The sequence below is a fragment of the Macrobrachium nipponense genome, chromosome 6 (genome assembly GCF_015104395.2).
Source record: "Macrobrachium nipponense isolate FS-2020 chromosome 6, ASM1510439v2, whole genome shotgun sequence".
Classification (NCBI taxonomy): domain Eukaryota; kingdom Metazoa; phylum Arthropoda; class Malacostraca; order Decapoda; family Palaemonidae; genus Macrobrachium; species Macrobrachium nipponense.
Window position 1 is genome coordinate 55,738,930 of NC_061108.1, and position 22,490 is coordinate 55,761,419.

At 38.5% G+C, this 22,490-nt stretch overlaps 1 protein-coding gene across 3 annotated transcripts in view; it reads right to left on the bottom strand.

Moving 5' to 3' along the window:
- Positions 1 to 22,490, bottom strand: part of LOC135216375 (N-acetylneuraminate 9-O-acetyltransferase-like) — a 363,601-nt gene that overhangs the window by 26,733 nt on the left and 314,378 nt on the right. For all 3 annotated transcript variants that reach the window (XM_064251636.1, XM_064251639.1, XM_064251637.1), the window contains one exon: positions 11,304 to 11,520. In XM_064251636.1, coding sequence (XP_064107706.1) covers positions 11,304 to 11,520 — 217 coding nt within the window. The remainder of the gene's footprint in view (positions 1 to 11,303; positions 11,521 to 22,490) is intronic.

Genomic DNA, 22,490 nt, shown 5'->3' on the forward strand with positions numbered 1-22,490 from the left:
AAAAGAAAAGGCTGTTTATTAATCTTGAATTTAATTCACGAGGATTTTCCAGATTTTTACCCAATAATTCCAAATTCACGGTTTACGAGGCTAAAAGACATATAACCTGATCTATCGTATAAATGCAGCCTTACATCTTGTTCGGGTTACCCCAGGTCCCTCAGTGTGAGGCACCTCTAATGTCTACCAGAGAGTTGCTAGTACATCTTCCTTTATATTTTGCATCTTCCAATCTTGGATGGTCTGGGATGCAGCTTAGATATTTGTCGAGCTTATTCTTAAACACATCTACGCTCACTCCTATATTCCTCAGATGAGCTGGCAAAGCATTGAATAGACTCTGCATTATCGATGCTGGTGCGTAGTGGATTAATATCCTGTGTGCTTTCCTTATTTTTCCTGGTATACTTTTGGGCACTAATAATCTACCTCTGCTTGCTCTTTCTGATATTTTTAGCTCCATGATGTTTTCGGCTATTCCTTCTATCTGTTTCCATGCCTGAATTATCATGTAGCGTTCTCTTCTCCTTTCTAGACTAGTATATAATTTTAAGGATTGTAGTCTTTCCCAGTAGTCAAGATCCTTAACTTCTTCTATTCTAGCTGTAAAGGACCTATGTACACTCTCTATTTGTGCAATATCCTTTTGATAGTGTGGGTACCATATCATATTGCAATATTCAAGTGGACTACGAACATATGTTTTATAGAGCATAATCATGTGTTCAGCTTTTCTTGTTTTGAAGTACCTTAACAACATTCCCATTTTTGCTTTACATTTTGCCAATAGAATTGCTATTTGATCATTGCATAACATGTTCCTATTCATCATCACACCAAGGTCTTTAACTGCTTCCTTATTTGTGATTGTCTCATTATTAGGTCCCCTATATGCATATAGCTTTCCTTCTCTGTCTCCATAATTTATTGATTCAAATTTATCAGAGTTAAATACCATCCTATTTACCTCTGCCCATTCATATACGTACTTTGATAAGGTCTCTTTGTAGCGCGTTCCTATCTTCATCTTCATCACAAGTAATTTCTCTACTTATTCTTGTGTCATCGGCGAAACTACTCACTACCGAGTCCTTAACATTTCTGTCCATGTCTGCAATCATAATAACAAACAGTAATGCAGCTAACACCGTACCTTGTGGCACACCGGATATTACGTTAGCTTCATCTGATTTCTCATCGTTTGCAATAACTATCTGTTTCTGTTGTGTAAAAATTCTTTTAACCATCTTCCTACTTTATCCACTATATTATGTTTTCTAATTTTTTTGCTAATATATTATGATCTACCTTGTCAAAAGCTTTTGCAAAGTCTAGATAAACCACATGTGTTTCATTTCAGCTTTTCATATTTTTGTATATGTTCTCACGGTGGACTAACAGTTGGGTTTGTGTACTTTTTCCGGGTACGAAACCATGTTGTCCTAAATTAAACAAATTATTTTTTATTAAATGTTTCATAATGTTTTTCTTCATTATTCTTTCATACACTTTCATAATATGTGATGTTAGACTCACTTGCCTCTAGTCTTCATCCACTTTTGAAAGTAGGGGTAATATATGCTAATTTGTGCTCATCATAAATCTTGCCTGTATCTACACTTTGTCTTAATAATATTGCAAGTGGCTTTGCAATAGAATGATCTACTTTCTTAAACAAAATAACAAGGACACCATCAGGTCCTGCTGCAGCTCCATTTTTAATTTCATTAATAGCCTGCACAATATCAGCTTCATTAATATCTATGTCTTCTAAATATTCACTATTTTCATCCCTTACTTCTATATCATTATCTTCATTATCAATTCTAGGGGTAAATTCTCTCTTATATCGTTCTGCCAATATGTTGCATATTTCCTTTTTTTCATTCGTTAATCTCCCTTCAAAGTAAGAGAGAGAGAGAGAGAGAGAGAATAGAGAGAGAGAGAGAGAGAGAGAGAGAGAGAGAGAGAGGCAGGTGAGCACCGAAGTGGTAGACGCTGATCGTATCATGCCGAGATATTCATCTGGGGCGGAATCCATGAAACAATATAGTAATCCATTGGTTCTGGAAGTAGGGGTTATGGATACAGTTAAGTATTTCAAAATAGATACATGTGAAAGAAAACGAGGGGAGGATGTGTATGTTCGAATGTTTGTATTTCTCAAGTACGATCATACATCCACGTATGAAAATAGCGCAGGGAAAAAAAAATCATAGATAGATTGTCACTCCCTTGTACGTCCATGTAACTGTTATATCAAACGATATAAAATTTCTTTTCTTATATATTCCGCTGTTTTAATGTATACAGTTAACCAATAAAATTCATTAATAAAAATGTAGAGAGAGAGAGAGAGAGAGAAGAGAGAGAGAGAGAGAGAGAGAGAGAGAGGATACAATACAAATATGTTCGCAACATGATTCTTCCTACCTAAAAATTTATAGGGGAGGATTTTAACTGAGAGAGATTAACCCTCTTACGCCGACTGGACGTATTTTACGTCGACATTTTTTGTCTCTCGGGTGCCGACTGGACGTATTTTACGTCGACTTACAAAAGTTTTTTTAAAATTCGCGGAAAAACACTTATAGGCCTACCAGCCTAAAACTTTTGAATCACGCGCCTTGGGGGATGCTGGGAGTTCACGGATCAAGGTGTTGTTTTGTTTACAATCGTTACGCAGGCGCGCAAGCGCAAATTTCTTTCTTGCCGCACTAAAAAGTATCTGTGACACATCTCGGAAATTATTTCGTCACTTTGACATAATTTTTGTACCATTGTAAATTAGCCGTTACATGAAGTATTATATATGAAAATGTGCGCATTTTTATGTAGAATACAACAATAAAATACTCATGATTGTAGCTTTTATCAGTTTTGAGATATTTTCATATAAATAACGATAATTGCCAAACTTTCAACCTTCGGTCAACATTGACTCTACCGAAATGGTCGAAAAACGCAATTGTAAGCTAAAACTCTTACAGTCTAGTAATATTCAGTCATTTATCTTCATTTTGAAACAAATTCGAAGTCTCTAGCAAAATATTTAGATTTATGGTGAATTTAAAAAAAAATCTTTCCTTCCCTCCGGGCGTGGATTCTCCGCCACAAATCTCCGAAATGTGTACGTCCCATTCTCGGAATATTTGCTCCATTTCATATTAGGCATTTCATAGAGTTTTATATATGGAAATGTGCGCAATTTCATGTAGAATAAAACGAAAAATATTTGAAGGTTGTAGCTTTTCTTATTTTTGAAATAATTGCATATAAAAAATATATATATAAAAAAATTAGACATTCGGTCAACTTTAACTCATCAGATATGGTCGAAAACTGCAATTGTAAGCTAATACTCTTACAGTATAGTAATATTCAATCATTTGTCTTCATTTTGAAAGAAATTGGAAGTCTCTAGGACAATATTTAGATTTATGGTGAATTTTTGAAAAAAATATTTGTTTACGTCCGCGAGTTACGAATTCATGCATTATTTTGTGATAATATTTTCTCTGTGTTGCTTTTATCGTTTTACAATGTGTTATATAGCAAAATGATTGCAATTTAGTGTACATTACAACGAAAAAAAGGTAACTTGTTACCTTTAACCGTTTTGCGCACAGCGCGATTTGAATACAATTATATATGAAATTTCGTTTTTGCGCTATCATATATCGTATTATTTATATATGATAATGATAATTTTTTTTCATTTCTGATGGTTGCATACTAAACTTCAGGCAATGACAAAAAAAGGAGCCAAAAATGAACTCTTAATCTTGAAAACTAAGCGCGCTGTGATTTTTTGAAAAAAATATTTTTTCCGTTTCCGCGCTCACTCCGAAACCCCTCCGGCATACGGGAGACAATTTTTTATTTACCGCTCCGGCGTAAGAGGGTTAACTGTATAACAGCTAGAGGGAATGCGCGTGATATCGAGACACACATCAGAGATTCAAACCCGCGCATGTTGCAATGGCTGCATTACGACGTTATTACGCTCAAGTCTCCGTTTCCTCGCACAGTCGTCAAGTTTCACGACATCTGCCGAGTGTTGGCGACAACTAGCTTTTGCAGGTTGCCACAGTCGAGCCACGCGAACGGTCAAAAGTCGCCATGTCATGCCAACATACGAGAGAGTTGTTATGCCCTCTCAACTGATGTAATGTGATTACAGCAGACGAAAGTAGCAATTTCGATGTACAGTGTCCATTATGACATACGTGATGTACTTGGCAACCTCTCAACTTGCGCAAAGGGGGTGTGCATTAGCCACATTGTGACACATGCGTTCCGAGCTATAAAAGGCAGCATCCTATCCACCAGGTCAACACTCTACCTTGACCTTTTGTGACCTTCAGTGCCCTCCTCACTGTGCCCTTTGTGGGACCATCAGTTATGCTGTAAAACGTTCTGAAGGTTGTGAGGAAGAAGGCTGTGGCATACAAGGACTCAGCAGAGCCGAGTACATCTTCAGCAGCAACTCACAGTCTGGGTCAGATGACCCCCGTCGATTTCAATTCAGTCAGTGTCACTGGTCCCGACTGACATCGAAGAAAAGCTAGTCGAGGACTTCCCCTCCAAGGTGGATATGTTTGGCGAGGAGTTGATGATGGATGCAGAGAGGTTCAGCAAGGGATTTGAGCAATTTCGTATGAAGAAAACTCCTTGTGTCGCCCTATCAGACTCCGAGGAAAGGATGTTGGAGGAATGGCTGCAGGAGCAGCCCTTCCTCTGTAAACACAGTATCCTTCAGAAAAAATGCAAGATGGAAGGATTGAAACAGTTAATTGTTCTTCTCTGTATTGTGTTTTTACCTGTTTATCAAATATCTTAACAAACAAGATTTTCATGTTTCATATATGCTGTTTCCAAACATATTAACAAATTTCCCTTTTTCTTTCCTACAGTCTGCTGCTGTTGCTGCTGCCCCTCCTGATGCCCCTGAAGAAGTTGAAGCTGCTGCTGGTGGGGATGATGAGGACGTGACCAACACCCCCACCACCGAGGAAAGCAGGCCAATGCAGAAGCAGCTTGACACCGAAAGGTAACAGAGCCACGAATATATCATTATTTTCCATATCTTTTTATATAAAAAAATAACAGGTAGGTTCTCACTGTAGTCCAGTGGCAGAATGGAATTTTTGGTGAAACCTTGTTTCAACAGATAACAATTGTTTTTTTGTTTTTTCTTGTTATCTAGACCCTACTTATCATAAAACAACAGGGTGCAGGAGGAGCACCCTTGGGGAAAATTTTTGATTGCCATAATTTAAAATGGCCGCCATTGCATAACAGGGAATATTAGTTTTTAGCCATATCTTAATTTCTGTTTAACATAGAAGCTTGATTTTGACAAAATTCATGTCTTTGTTTACAGAAGTATAAAAAGTGTATTATCAGAAGTTATTATGTTCTGTTTGTTTATATTCTGGGCTTTTCTTTGGAAAAATTCATTAACCCTTTGGTTGCTAGCGCCGCGATGTCTTGACCTGCAACAACAGTATCGAAGTCACGAAGCTCAACATATTTCCACCTCTCTAAAAAAAAGCTGATCCTACAAATTATGAATTCACTTTCCTTCCTTGACATCGTGTGGAAACCCCAAGTCAATATCTCATACCATATTGTGGTGGAACAACTAAACATGAATGTCAACAAAAACATGGATTCTCAGCTGGTCTACTGCCATCGTGTCAGTATTATTCAACGTTTACGTACTCTGTAGAATAATGTACAGTATTGCTGGTGTTGCGATGTATAACTTAGATATTTTTTCAGGTACTGCTTGTATTATGTGCATTCTATGTCAACGTTGCCTGGTTCAGTGCAGGAGAGTTCTTAAGAGGCAATCATGCTATGCATCATCAACCTGTTGTGTGGAACGGAATTTGGTTAGATCAATACATAGGGTTCTGAGGATATAATGGATATAACTCTCAAATATCATCTGCACTGAAGTGATGGGCATATGGCCTCCATGTGGTATGTGCACAGCTAAAGAAAGGTGTTATGTCGTTATCTGATATACGTATGCAGCAAATAGTTACAACAGACAAGGACGGTGCATCAAGGATCTAGAATGATGGCACAGATAGACAAAAGATTTAGAATAACCCGGTCACCTGCATGCCTTGTCAGTGGCTGAAAATAAAGGCACAGGAAAACAAGTCCCAATTTTGGCTAGGAAAGAAAGTCAAAGGAGAAAAAAAGTCACATCAATTTATGGTAGCAGGTAATAAAGTCACAGGGAAAAATTCGGAATATTTCTTGGGGCAATTATCTTTATGATATTTACAGTCTTTTGTTTGTGTTTTTACGGTAATCCCAACGAGCTTGTACTAAACATGCTGCAAAGGTGGTTACATAGTGTCTTAAAAAAAACCAATGGGTTTGCGCTAAACATACCTCAAAGGTGGATACATGGATACATACAGGGTTAAAACCCTTGGGGGTCACTATCTAGGAAAGGTTAATGTGACTTTTTTTTGTTACTTTTTACACTTAAGATTTTTTTACCCGGCGCCTTGTCAACATTGTCACTCGAAGGACATCACTTGCATCTGTTAATATTGATAACTCTGTCCAACTGGGAGAAGAGTTGATAAGGAATTATGAAGAAGGTTAGTCTCAAAGTCACTCACAAAGCGAGTGGTAACCACTTCTGTATCTAAGAAGATTAGTGATGATGTTAAAGTATATAACACATCACTGATCTACTCCTGGGTATTATGTTTACAGAAAGTTCGAGACATTGATATGGAGGATGCTCTGGGACATGAACTTGCCAGTGTTCCAGCATCAATGTTTGATGAGTCTGGCAAGATGTGTCTCACAAAATCTAAATCTACATTGAAGACAAAAATTCAAGTTAAGCTCACAAATTGTAAGTCTGTTCCTCCAGAACGTCGATACATATTTAATCTCTGATAAATACTATGCTAACATCATGAAGAAAACTACTCAGACATCGTGAGCTAGAAATAGAGCCAGCCGACAACATAAGCTGACCATGGTAACAGCGCTCCCATTTCAAAAGGTTTGTCTCACTGCTACAGAGAAGAAGCTTCAGTTAATCAATCCTATCTCTGAATATTTTTGAGAGATGAATGACCTATTACATCAAAGCAGAACACTGATGGTAGGTACTGTACCTGAAACCATCTCCAACAGAGATCTGTAATGCAGAAGAAAGAGACCTGATTTTGTACAATACAGGAGGAAGCAGATGGGGTCATATTCCAGCAGGGTATTCAATTCACATGCATTCTGGTTATGACTGGTTCAAGTTCAGGAAGAAAATGTGTATACATAAAGGCCACAGTTGGGAAGCACAACAATATCTTGGACAATGTTTTAGCTGCTCATGTGCTTTCAGAATGTAACAGTTTTGTTTGTTGGGAATTGGAAAAGAAACAGTTCTAAAGGTCAAGTCTCAATGCACAGCATCCATAGCATCATGTTATGGATTTCCAAATAAATCTGATATAACATCTCTTCAATACATGGCTTGGAGAAACTAGATGGCCAATCGCAAGCTCAATTCTGCTCCAAATCTAGGCTACTGCCTCCTACTATAGAAGCTTTTGAACAGCATGTGTGCAGAGCCCACCTGAAAGATGCAATTTGGAAATTTGCCTTTGAGGTTGGCACATAAACACTGACACAAACAAACTGGAACCAACCGCCTTGCCATCAGACAGATCACATGTTCCTCTATCAGTACTATAAATGATTAAATGTGTATGCACATCATTACACTGTTGTTCCGCTGAATGCTGTGGCTGCTCCAGCGCTTGTATTTCATGTTCTATCTTGTGTGCCTGCCACACAGAGTGGGAATGTAAAAATACGTGCTCAATTTCTGCTTCTAGGGAAGAAAATTATGACGAATATGTCGAAGGTGATACAGGCAGAGTTGAGGTGGATTCATCCAATAGTGACTAGACATAAAATTGTAGAATTATCCCTGTATATTCATAGCACCGTATCGTATTTTATTGCATTTAATATATTAACAGTTGTATGATATAATGTTATGTATCTTTGACCTCATACGAGATTTTGAGAATTAATGGCTTTATACTTGACAAAGATTTATGATATTTGGCTTCATTAATTGTAATATAGTATGAAAATAATGATAATATGATCATTTGGATTCCACGATTGTATTCCTTGTCTGCCAAAACATACATTTTGCTGCCAAATTCACGTCTCTAAGACAGTTTAGAAGCACGAGTATAGTTAAACTTTGGTTTTCTCATAGCCACCAGCCGCCATTTTGCATTTCCTTAATAAAAACTTTTTCCCAAGGGTGCAAGTATTGCACCCGGTTGTTATATCATAAGTAGGTTCGAATTTACCAGAAAAAAACATAAAACATCTGTTATGTGACAAAAAGAAGGTTTAGTGATTTTCCACTGGACTACTGACCAGGTGAATCCAAATCCCAAAGAGGCCTACTGGAATCACCACCTGAAGAAGGTTGCAAAAGACTGTGCCGAAATTGACCCATTCTTTGATAATTACCCTCAGACAGAAATCGGGTTTCTTGTTCACAGACTACAGAAGGAATTGAAGGAGTGACAACTGAAAGCATCATTCAACCTGTTCCCACATACGAGATATGCGTTTGCGGAAATGGACCAAGAAACGTCGTTACCCAGAGCTTTCATGCCTCATCCTGCTGTTCCTTCAACATCCTTCGCACCTCAGCCTTTGCCTTCGACATCCTTCGCCTGCCAATCAACCTTACCGCCTGTCGCCGCAGCATATAGCTTTGCTTCAGGGGGAACGTCTGTCTCCTTCGGCAAGCAGTTTTCCTGGTGGTGGGTCGTCAACACCCAAGCAAGTCAAGACACCGCCGTCGACTCCGACACTAACGAATCTCTCAGCCAAGTCGCCAGTGAATATTTCCTGGAGAACATACTTCCCTGTACGACAAGTCCGGCCTCGAGTACGCCTCGTAGTACCTAAAATGTCATTACCACGACAACTTCTAGTAATAAATAGTGTATTTTGCTTTCCAGTTGTTTCTCCTTTTTGTCATTGTTAACACAATAATTAAAACGAAACCTCTTTTAACCGTTTTGTCTAATAATGTTTTATTGTGAATTCTTGTAGCACTTTTACTATATAATATTGTAAATTATTCTGCAACTTGACATTGCAATCTTGTATATTTTTTTAACAAAGTTTATTTTGATAGCCAGTTGTTTCTCCCTTTTGTCACTGTGTTAACAATAACAAAAAGGAAACTTCTTGTAACTGTTTCAAGTAATAATGGTAATGTAAATTCCTTTTATACTCTCATATATTTTATACTGTAAAATCTCCTGCTACTGATACTTATTAATATGTATGCTTTTTCAACATTATAAGTTTTGTGAAATGTTTATATTGTGTATGTACTAAACATTTTTTAAATCGTCATAACAACTTATTTTTAAAATGTTGAACACTAATCTTTGGGTAACAATTGCCTTTACTATAAAACCTCACCAATATTTTAAATCAATAACAACTTATTTTCATAGTATTGAACGCAGTAATCTTTGGGTAACAAATGCCTTTACTACAACCCCTCTCCAATATTTTAAAGGTTGTTATACTTGAGACAAATGAAGACTGAAACGTTCATACGGAACGATCGAAACACACATAAAACTTGCAAAAAGTAATGTGCAAATCCAAATGGAGATTATTTATCAAATAATGTAAGAATTTCATTAAAAGCTAAATAACAACAATCAGTTGTTTTATATACAAAATCCAACATGTTCACAACACAGATATGTACATCGTAATGTTGTTGTGTACATCAGCATGTGTCTTACGTATGATATAGTACTTGCATTGACGTCAGTCAATGTCCGAAAAAAAAAAAAAAAAAAAAAAAAAAAAAAACGTAAACGTGGGCGTGGCTTAGATCACGGGCGACATACGTGTACGACTATGTACGTCAGCAATCTCATCTTGACACATGTAATGCTGTCATAAATGTACATTGCGTACGTCATACTGGTGTCGTAATCAGCTGATTTTTCTTTGTTTTTGTAGCCCAAGGTCTGCGACTGACGCCAAACCAAGCCATTATGCCATTTGCGGGTTTGAATCACTAATGTGTGATTCGGTCTTAACTTGCACTTCTATGAGCATACAACACATGCCTGTCTGTTTACTCCTTTTCTCTCCATTGTGTTAAGTCATCTTTATTTACTCCAAGTTTTTATGACGTTAATATCCAATAATCAAACGTGATTAATAGAAGGGTGCATATCAGTAATTATAGGTTGTTAAATTATTTCCCAAAGTTTTAACCATTAACACAAAGTATCCAAAGTGCAAGTAGTGCATCACAGGTTGAACAGTGGAAGGAGTTCGTAAATTTTCATAGGCCATACTGATTCAAAAACAATATTGCTGTAATACCTTTCATAAATCCTGAAAACAGATGAAAATTTTGTTGAACATTTTTTTAGATATAATGCAGATATACAAAAATGCAGTATAAAATCAGCAGACATAAGCATAAACACTGACATACAGTGTGTACAGTACTTTTTCATATTTCACAATAAATATTTGTAGTTGTATCATTGCACTCATGGCTGAGTTTAACAACTCAAAAGACCGTCTTAGAAATTTACGATGACATAATGCTACCTAACAAGAGAATAAAAAAGAAATCTCCCAAACTGTCTGTTAAGTTGGGGTACCTGTGCAATAGCCTTACAGAAAAAAAAATTTAAACTTTTTTCAAACAAAATTTAAATTTTTCATATCAACCCATTACGCCTACTTGTAATGGTAGTACAACACTGGATCAATATGTCCATGTGCTAAGTTATTGATTGACTATATTATCCGTGTGACTAAGAATCACAAATTAGGCTTATTACAAATAGTGGGGCTGTAAGAAAAAGTTTAGTTAAAAAACTAAATTATTTTCAAGAGGAAAAAATTGTATCCATACATCATACATGCATGGCTAATAAATTTTAGAATTTTGTTATACAAAGAAATGAGAATTAGATATGAATCCTAAAAGGGAAAAGAATCTATTCAGTTCTAAAATCCAAAGTGATGTTTACTTGGCAAAAATTCTCCTTTTAGGAATGAAGGACTTAGATGTTTCAGGAATATGGCATGCCCAAATGATCTGTCAACATGAATATCAAATTATGCTCAAACCGCATGAGAAAAATTAAAGTACCATATCTAATTAATCAACTACCATTAGTTTGTGCGAAAATCTTATTAAACCTAATGTAAAAACTGTCAGTTATACTTACTGGAACCCATACAACATAAGGGTGTATCTCATTACAGTCAGGCTTATTGGTACATAACAATGCCATCGTAGTATATGACACAATGAAGATAGTTGCTACACAGGAAACCAACAAGGCAAGACGGCCTCCCATTAGGTTAGATCCACTTTTGTCGTCGATGATTCCATATTGTGTAAGACCATGATACAACAAGCAAAACACCATGCCATACAGAAGGCTGCAAAAACATGGCATATCTCAAATTTTGGATATAAAATCACAAACAATACAAATGCTACATTATCCCTACACTACAAAACACTTAAAAATTCTACGAACACATTAATGTTCCTCAATTTACTTGAGATTATTAACAGCTGAACCTATCTTACACTGTAATTCAAAGAGATGTGTCACTCCCATTATCCAGAAACTCAGTGACATCAGTAAAAAAACCATATGCTACAGTTGGAACACAAAATAAAAGGATATTCCAGTTGTACTTCCTAATTCATCATTGCTATTATTTCATATGAAGTAATCACAGCCTACCGCAGCTTACAGTCACAGATAAATGGATTGGTACGTAGCAGTGTAGGCCAAGATCTCACTGGTTTTATATATATATATATATATATATATATATATATATATATAATATATATATATATATATATATATGTTGCAGTCTCGTTAAAGAATTAAGGAATTCATTCCAAAAAGGCATTAACTTAAAAGAACTTAAGAGAAGGTACAAAAATGGGAAAAGAACGGATAACGATTTTTTAAGAAAGGATCTTGTTACTCCAAAACAACCAAGTCTTTTAGCTGTCAGGCATCTGGCTTGCATCTCCCAGGCATCTTCAAGAAATTGGAACTCAACTCGTCACACCTCATTAACGCCCACACCAGCCTACTTCCCATGATTAATCGGCGTTCCCTTTGTGTGACAGGTCAGAGAGAGCCATCTGGCATACGTTAGAAGGGAATTCTATGATCCCTTGTTCAAAAGAGGGAAAGTGTTAAACTCGAAAGCTCCTCCCATTCCCAAAGGTAGACCTATGGATTTCGACGAATCAGGAAGCAGAGCTAGATAGTGAGACACCCCAGAAAATGTGTCTCAGCAAATGACCTTAGAGATTGACCCAGGGATACACCCCCCAAAAAGCCAAGGCATCAAGCAGGAGGCGTTTCCGAATTTAGAGTCTACGAATCACTATAGAAGAGATGACAGGAAGGTGGTTTTGTATAATGTCTGTAGCCACTAAGACACAAGAAGTCTTTCAGAAGATGCCACACCCAGTCAAAATCCACAAATCTCTGCAGCTATGGTTACCACCTTGACACTGCCTCTGGCTGTGCTTTGCCCTCTTCCAGACAGCATTTATTATTTTTTGTAAGCTTGTAGAATAAAGGTATTCAACCCAACATGGTGCGGTGAGTTCCTCAAGAGTGACTCGTCAACAATGGCCCCCTCCGGCGTTAACCATCCACACAGACGCTTCATTAAGCGGCTGGGGAGGGTACTCCCAGTTCAGAAAAGTTCAAGGTACTTGGTCTCCGCAGTTCCGCCAGCTCCACATAAATGTATTGGAAGCTATGGCAGTATTTCTGACCCTGAAGAGGCTTCTTCCACCAAAGAATACGCACGTAAAACTAGTATTGGACAGCGCAGTAGTAGTACACTGCATCAACAGGGGAGGATCCAAGTCAAGGCATGTGAACCATGTCATGGTAGCCATTTTTTCTCTAGCGGACAAGTACAAATGGCATCTATCCTCCACCCACCTGGCAGGAGTAAGGAATGTGATAGCAGACGCTCTGTCCCGGTCAGATCCCCTGGAATCAGAATGGTCCCTAGACAACAGATCGTTACAGTGGATACGCCGGAGTGTCCCAGGTCTCCAAGTAGATCTTTTCGCCTCCCAAGCGAACCACAAGCTCCCTTGCTATGTGGCCCCCAACCTGGACCCTCTGGCATATGCCACAGACGCACTGTCCTTAGACTGGAACCAATGGAAGAAGATTTACATCTTTCCTCCAGTGAATCTTCTCTTGAAAGTTCTGAACAAACTCAGGACTTTCAAGGGACAAGTGGCCCTAGTAGCCCCGGACTGGCCGAAGAGCAACTGGTATCCCCTGCTTCTGGAATTGGGTCTTCGCCCTCAACGGATCCCCAATCCCAGACTCTCTCAGTCAGTACAAATGAGGACTGTGTTCGCTTCCTCAGGAATTCTCAAAGCCCTAACTTTATGGACTTCATGAAGTTTGCAGCTGAAAAAGATGCAGGCATAGATCCCCAGAATATCCTTTTCCAAGAATCAGACAAAAGGGAATCAACCTTAAGGCAGTATGATGCTGCGGTCAAAAAGTTAGCATCTTTCCTGAAGGAAACAAACACCACAACCATGACAATCAACTCAGCTATATCCCTTTTTAGGTCCTTGTTCGAAAAAGGGTTAGCAGCTAGCACTATTACTACTAATAAATCAGCCTTAAAGAAAATCTTTAAGCTAGGTTTTAAAATAGACTTAACAGACTCTTACTTTACATCTATTCCCAAGGCTTGTGCTAGACTTAGACCTTCAGTAAGGCCTACTTCAGGTATCATGGTTCTTAAATGATGTCCTCAAACTGGCTTCAGACACTGACAGCTCTACATGTACTTTCATAATGCTTTTAAGGAAAACGCTATTTTTGCTAAGTCTGGCCTCAGGAGCCAGGATCTCAGAACTGTCGGCTTTATCCAGAGATCCGGGGCATATAGAATTCCTCCCCTCAGGAGAAGTTTTACTATCCCCGGATCACAGCTTCTAGCCTAAAAATGAGGATCCTCTTTCGAGATGGGAACCCTGGAAAGTCATCCCTTTCCCACAAGACCCTTCTCTTTGTCCAGTGATGACCTTGCGAGCCTTTCTGTCTAAGACATCTTCTTCCTCTTCGGGTCCCCTCTTTATGAGAGAGAAAGGTGCCACTCTCTCAGTTAAAGGTATTAGGCAACAGATCCTCTACTTTATTAAGCAAGCAAACCCTGAATCATTTCCTAAAGCCCATGATGTCAGGGCTGTAGCCACCTCCATTAATTATTTTCAACATATGAATTTTGATGATTTGAAAAAGTATACTGGATGGAAATCGCCGACAGTTATTAAGCGTCACTATTTAAAGTCCTTAGAATCTTTAAAGTTTCCAGCAGTGGCAGCAGGGAACATAGTTTCCCCTGACATTGCACAGTAGTCGTAGTTGAAGATCCAGATCTCCTTTCTACCTGCCTCAACTAACATTTCACCTAACCTGCCGTTATGCTCTATAATATAGCCTTTTTAGCCTTAGCTGCTTATCATTATGGCTTGGTGGTGTGTCCCTTATTTTTTTGCTAGGGGCACCCACAACAGTTTGTAATTTATGAAACATCCTTTAGTGTGGATCCCTTATTTTAATGCTAGGGTACCACACTTACTTTATGTATATATCTTGGAAAAGTTTAGATTGTTGTGAATAATTGTATATATACTTTGTGAGTCACATTAAGAGAATAAGTTCAATATTATTAATATTGTAAGTTTACTGTACGTTATAGATAAGTTCACTTTGATTTTCATGTTAACTTAATGTATATATCTTATTCTCCAACTATATTAGTAACCCCACCTCACAGGAATACTCCTGGGATCTTAAGGGCTTGAAGGCCATCTGTAGCCAACTGCAGAACCCCAATACTTCAGGCTGACTTCTCTCATGCCTTCTTGATTACAGGAGTGGCCTCCCATTATTATTCTCGACAACAAGGAAGAAAAAAGAAAACAAAAAACAAAAAACAAACAAAAATTGCTACCCACAAAGAATAGTTGTGTTTATATGAATGTGCACTTCTGAGTGAATACATTTGTTATATGTATTCATATTGTACTGCTTGTAGAAGTGCCAGTGTCTATCTCTTCAGGCATGGTAGCGTTGTACGTATCATGATGGCACTCACTTTCTATATTAGGAAAATACTTCTTTTCACTTTCATCATAATTATTAAGTTGCTCAGTAAGCACCCTACCCCTTCCTCTGTATACCCAGACTGCCATATCTATCTCTTGTGCCTGGGCTTTGCTACCTCTTTTGTGATTCCATCACTTTTTTGCCCATGATGTTCAGTTGTTTCCAAATTAATTGTTATTAATTCTATATTATTTTTCTTTGTGTGGAAGTGTTCATCTAATTTTGGTCACTACTTACTTTTGCTAAGTTTTCTCCTATTACATTGCTTGTTTCTTTCAGATCAAGCATTCTTTTTTCATTTTTTAACAATGCATGTCAATGTAGTTTAATATGGGTACCATTTATTTTCCTCAATTTTTCCCATATTGTTTGTCTGGGAGCATTATTAGAGAGAGCTATTACATGTTTCCTCCAAGAATTATTCTTCCTTGAATTACTACTACTTTAAATTTTGCAGATATTTTATTGTATAGAGGTTTTAATGTGACAATTTCTAATAATAATATAGTTAGCTTTTATAAATTTCCTTTTAATATTGGTAACGTTTCATTAATATTGTTGAAACTTTTATTTAAATTCTCTAGTCATCTCCCTACTGAGAGTTTTATATTTATCAATTCTGTTGGTTTATTAGCCAACATGGGACTTTGCATTTTGTGGGATGAGGTTTTGATTTTAGTATGGATTTATCCAGTATTTTTAATGAAATTAACAAGAAATTTATTGGTTTCATTATGATATTTTATATACTCAATTGTGGGATGTTCCTAGTGTGCATTTCATATCGCTCCTAATCTGCTTCATAAGTGCTAAAATGAGTGACATGTTCAGCAGGATTATTTTGCAATAATGAAATCAATATTGGAAAATTATCACTGGTGTACAGTTATCAATTGCATTCCAGTCTAATCTGTCCTCTATACTTGAGGTAGAGTTAAGTCTACTGAGGAAAACGTTCCCTGTGTTTTTTAATGTGCTGATTTCGTCATCATTTATACATCACGTGTTTGAATCTATCAATTCTTCTAATTTACTTCCTGCTCTATTTGAATTTGTACAATACTAGTCCCCTATTGGGTTGTGAGCATTAAAATACCTACTAATACTGTTGGCTACTTGGCACTTTTAAGTAATTCTTTAACCCTCTTACGCCGGAGCGGTAAATAAAAAAATGACTCCCGTATGCCGGAGGGGTTTGAGAGTGAGCGCGGAAGCGGAAAAAATATTTTTTTCAAAAAATCACAGCGCGCTTAGTTTTGAAGATTAAGAGTTCATTTTTGGCTCCTTTTTTTGTCATTGCTTGAAGTTTAGTATGCAACCATCAGAAATGAAAAAAAATATCATTATCATATATAAATAATGCGATATATGATAGCGCAAAAACGAAATTTCATATATAATTGTATTCAAATCGCGCTGTGCGCAAAACGGTTAGAGGTAACAAGTTACTTTTTTTCTTTGTAATGTGCACTAAATTGCAATCATTTTGGTATATAACACATTGTAAAACGATAAAAGCAACACAGAGAAAATATTATCACAAAATGATGCATGAATTCGTAGTGCGCGGACATAAAAAAATAATTATTTTAAAAATTCACCATAAATCGAAATATTGTTATAGAGACTTGCAATTTGTTTCAAAATGAAGGGAAATGATGGAATATTACGATACTGTAGGAGTTTTAGCTTAAAAATGCAGTTTTCGACCATTTCGAACGAGTTAAAGTTGACCAAATGTCGAATTTTTGTTAAAATTTTTTTTTATATGCAAATATAAAAAAAATGAGAAATGCTACAACCTTCCAATATTTTTTGTTATATTGTGCATGTTTTTGCGCACATTTTCATATATAAAACTCTAAAAAAAGCGTAATATGAAAAGCCACAAATATTAGGAGAATGTGACCTACACGTTTCGGAGATTTTCGGCCGAGAATCGGTGCGCGGACGGAAAAAAAAATATTTTTTCAAATATTCACCATAAATCGAGATATTGTTCTAGAGACTTGCAATTTGTTTTAAAGTGAAGATAAATGATTGAATATTACTAAACTGTAAGATTTTTATGTTACAAATGCGTTTTTTGACCATTTCGGTTGAGTCAAAGTTGACCGATCGTAGTTTTTTTCGTACTTATCGCACTTTATATGCAAATATTTCAAAAATGAGAAATGCTACAACCTTCCAATATTTTTTGTTATATTGTACATGTTTTTGCGCACATTTCCATATATAAAACTCTGAAAAAAGCGTAATATGAAAAAGCACAAATATTAGGAGAATGTGACCTATGCGTTTCGGAGATTTTCGGCCGAGAATCGGCGCGCGGAGGGAAAAAAAATATTTTTTTCAAAAATTCACCATAAATCGAGATATTGTTCTAGAGACTTGCAATTTGTTTTAAAGTGGAGATAAATGATTGAATATTACTAGACTGTAAGATTTTTATGTTACAAATGCGTTTTTTTGACCATTTCGGTTGAGTCAAAGTTGACCGATCGTAGTTTTTTTCGTACTTACCGTACTTTATATGCAAATATTTCAAAAATGAGAAATGCTACAACCTTCCAATATTTTTTGTTGTATTGTGCATGTTTTTGCGCACATTTCCATATATAAAACTCTAAAAAAAAGCGTAATATGAAAAGGCACAAATATTAGGAGAATGTGACCTACGCGTTTCGGAGATTTTCGGCCGAGAATCGGTGCGCGGAGGGAAAAAAAATATTTTTTTCAAAAATTCACCATAAATCGAGATATTGTTCTAGAGACTTGAAATTTGTTTTAAAGTGAAGATAAATGATTGAATATTACTAGACTGTAAGATTTTTATGTTACAAATGCGTTTTTTGACCATTTCGGTTGAGTCAAAGTTGACCGATCGTAGTTTTTTTCGTACTTATCGTACTTTATATGCAAATATTTCAAAAATGAGAAATGCTACAACCTTCCAATATTTTTTGTTATATTGTGCATATTTTTGCGCACATTTCCATATATAAAACTCTAAAAAAAGCGTAATATGAAAAGGCACAAATATTAGGAGAATGTGACCTACGCGTTTCGGAGATTTTCGGCCGAAAATCTGCGCACGGAGGGAAAAAAAATATTTTTTTCAAAAATTCACCATAAATCGAGATATTCTTCTAGAGACTTGCAATTTGTTTTAAAATGAAGATAAATGATTGAATATTACTAGACTGTAAGATTTTTATGTAACAAATGCGTTTTTTGACCATTTCGGTTGAGTCAAATTTGACCGATCGTAGTTTTTTTCGTACTTATCGTACTTTATATGCAAATATTTCAAAAATGAGAAATGCTACAACCTTCCAATATTTTTTGTTATATTGTGCATGTTTTTGCGCACAATTCCATATATAAAACTCTAAAAAAAAGCGTAATATGAAAAGGCACAAATATTAGGAGAATGTGACCTACGCATTTCGGAGATTCGCTGCTGAGAATCGGCGCGCGGAGGGAATAAAAATATGTTTTTCAAATATTCACCACAAATCGAGATATTGTTCTAGAGACTTGCAATTTGTTTTAAAGTGAAGATAAATGATTGAATATTACTAGACTGTAAGTAATTTGCTTACCCAAAAAAAACCAATATTTATAATATATATATATATATATATATAATATATATATATATATATATATATATACGAATACGTATATATATTACATTCTTCGATTCTGGTACCAATACATAAATAAAAGGAATGCAGGTGACACTTCTCTTTTCGCATACAATGAAATGTCTTATTATTATTTTATCATGCATAGATACGGATTTATAAAAAATTGTAATAAATATAAAAATAAATATAAAATAAATGCAGAATACTCACTCGTAATCCTGACTCTTCGTTCTATTCTTGTCTTCTCCCTCCTCCATTGAAGTGTCTTGCATTTTTTTCCACTCGACATGACGAGGTACAGGTGGAGGAGGGAGACGCGCGCCCTTACTGCTGATGGCCCGGCGGCCCCGTGCGTCCTCTGCTGTCGGTTTAGGGGGCACGCTCCAATACATGACCTTAGTGTGGTATTTTCGGTCACACTCCCCTATCCTGCAAAGAGCAACTTTGCAGAGACGACAGAAGAACCGGGTTGTCTCTCCTTCTGCCATTCATATGGCACACCCGGCACCGTTCTGCCTTCATCCTTGTAAGGCCTCCAGTATGTGATCCCCTGGCTGCAGCCGACACGCAGGGTCCACTACCCGACGAGAAGTGGTGATGGCGGGGCCGGCAGCAAGAGGGCGGCGGTCAGCAGGCGGGGGCGTCGTCAGCAGGGGGCGCGGCAGCAGGGGCGTCGCAGCAGGGCGCGTCAGCAGGGGCGGCGCAGCAGGGGCGGCGTTCAGCAGGGGCGGGCGGCAAGCAGGGGCGGCCGGGCAGAAAGGGGCGTCGTCAGCAGGGGCGTTGGGCAGTAGGGGCGTCGTCAGCAGGGGCGGGCGGCAGGTCGAGTGAAGTTGGCCCTCCTATCTGCCCTTTCCGCTAGGGGCAGATCTGCAGCTCGGGGCAGGGGGTCAGTTATGGAAGGCCACTCATCGGGATCGAAGTTGATGAGGGCATTCCCGGCTTCCTCTAGGAACTGTAAGTGGGTCAACCTCGGAAGATTGTCACCGCGGTACCCACAGTACAGTATGTAGGCATTTTGGATGGCCAACTGAAGGATGTATTTGAGGAGCTTCTGTGTCCACCTTCTGGTTCTCCTGGCGAAGGGATAATACTGGATGAGCTGATCAAAGAGATCAACTCCTCCCATGTGCCGGTTGTAGTGCCCAATGACGGTAGGCCGCTCGATACGAAACTCCTCAAACACAACTCGGCCCTGTCGACGTGTCTTCTTCCGCTGTACGATCTCTTCTTGGATGGGTTCATGACTCGTCGTAATCATGGGGACGAGTCGGACACCCTTCCAACAGATGACGAAGACAGTGCCCTTCCGCCGCCACTCTGTCTCTCCTTTTGCCAGGTGTTGTGGATGACTAGCGAACCTCTTGAGGACATTCGGGGCCCCACGCACCAACCGAAGGGTACCACTGACGTGCACACCAGCTTCATACAGTTCCTGGGCCAGGGATACCGAGTTATAATAATTATCCATAAACAGGTGATATCCCTGGTTACGGAAACGTCCCACAAGATTGAATACAGTGTCACGCAGCGTGGAGAAGACCCCAAAATACACTGAAAAGTCCACAACGTATCCAGTGTTGGCCTCGGTAATAAGAAAGAATTTCACACCATATTTCTTCGGCTTCTTGGGGTTATACACTTTTATACTAAGACGTCCTTTGTAAGGCATCCCCTCATCCAAAGACAGATTCTTTCCAGGAATCCCGAGATTTCTACACCGATCACGGATATAATTCAACACTGGGCGCACTAAAATGAGGCGATTACTGTTATTCCGGGGTATGGCCCTTCGGTTGAAGACGTTGAAGTACCTGTCCAACGCCAGGAAATTATCACGGGACATAACACCAGGCACATTAGGCATACATAAAAAATAATTCCTCCTCCAATATTGCCTGACGTCGGAAGCAGGTGTCATACCAAAATAAATGTGCAGCCCCAAAAAATGCGCCATGTCAATGAGGTTGCAACCCCGCCAGTAATACGACAAGGTCGTCCTCAGCTCATACCGGCAGTACCGAGCGTAGTCCACCGTCTCGTGTACCAGGTATTCCAGCAATTCCCGCGTCAGCAAAAGCTGGATGAACCCCAAAACAGTCAGGGGTACTGGTACGGTGAGCCCAGGGGTTGCCATGAAGGGGTGCATGTTAGGAGGGGTGGGGTCCTCCGTCCACCCCTCGTCACTCTCCGACGACCGACCTTCACCTTGGCTGGCGCGACGAGCCGACCTTCTACGTGCCCGTGCCCGATATTGCACTCTACCCTCCCCCATTGGCCCATCACCCTCACTTAGGCCTTCATTTTCTGTATCGTCCTCTGCGATAAAACTTGACCCCGTATCCCCATCCTCCCCCTCCTCAGATTCCCCCTCGTAAGCACTGAACCCACTGAATTCGAGCTCACTTTCGGGATGTGAGCCTCGAACGGACATTGGGGGCATATATTCATCCTCACTTTCATCGGGACTGATGTCCTCATCACTCGATGACCATCCGCCATCAAAATGAGGACTTGCGACATGTTCCCGATCAAGCTCCAATAGATATTCATCTATGTCCCTTGGTTGGAGGCCTCCCAAATGCCTACGAATGCCCCTAAGGACGCCCACATGCTTCCTAGGGGTAACCAAAGGCATACGCTGTGTTCCTGAAACACTTTCAGCCACACTTGGCCGCACAGAACGGCCTTGAGGCGCGGGGTCATGCTGGGTGCTTGGCCCCTCGCCAGCATCCAGGTCCAAAACTCACCTTACACGATCCCTTCCGACGGGTAAAACGCTCCTTTCGTGGTTCACACGTCGTTGCGACATATCTATGAATGTCCTGTAGCAACACAAATGCTCAAAGTCTCGCACAAGTCCAGAAAAACACGCTTTTGACGAAAGATCGCTCTCGGATGATGCGCTACTGATGCTGGCTGGAGCGAGAAGAAGGGATATCACGCATGCGCACTTGGGTCACGCTTCAAAACAAAACAAGGCCTTGATCCGTGAACTCCCAGCATCCCCCAAGGCGCATGATTCAAAAGTTTTAGGCTGGTAGGCCTATAAGTATTTTTCCGCGAATTTTAAAAAAAACTTTTGTATGTCGACGTAAAATAAGTCCAGTCGGCACCCGAGACACAAAAAATGTCGACGTAAAATACGTCCAGTCGGCGTAAGAGGGTTAAGTTCATCAATGTTGTAATTTTTATTAGGTTAGTTGAGCAAATTATAAATTACATATTTATCAATTTTATTCAGATTCTAATACCTGATATTTACAAGTCAGTAATGTTTACAGGTACTTTGTCATAAACGACTTTGTTTTGTATACATATACGGCTGTACCTAAATTTCCTTCCTCCTCTCTAGATGTATATGCCCAGGTGAATTTATCTATTGCTGATACAGTTTTGTTGACATAATATCACTGGTTCATATTCTTTTAGTAATCGTTACACTTCTCCGAGGTGTAAACTGGTCTGTAGGCCATTTACATTTCATTGTATAATATAGCCATTAAAAATATTTTACTACAGCAGTTTTGTTTTGTTGCATTATCAACTTGAATTTTAAAAAAATGAT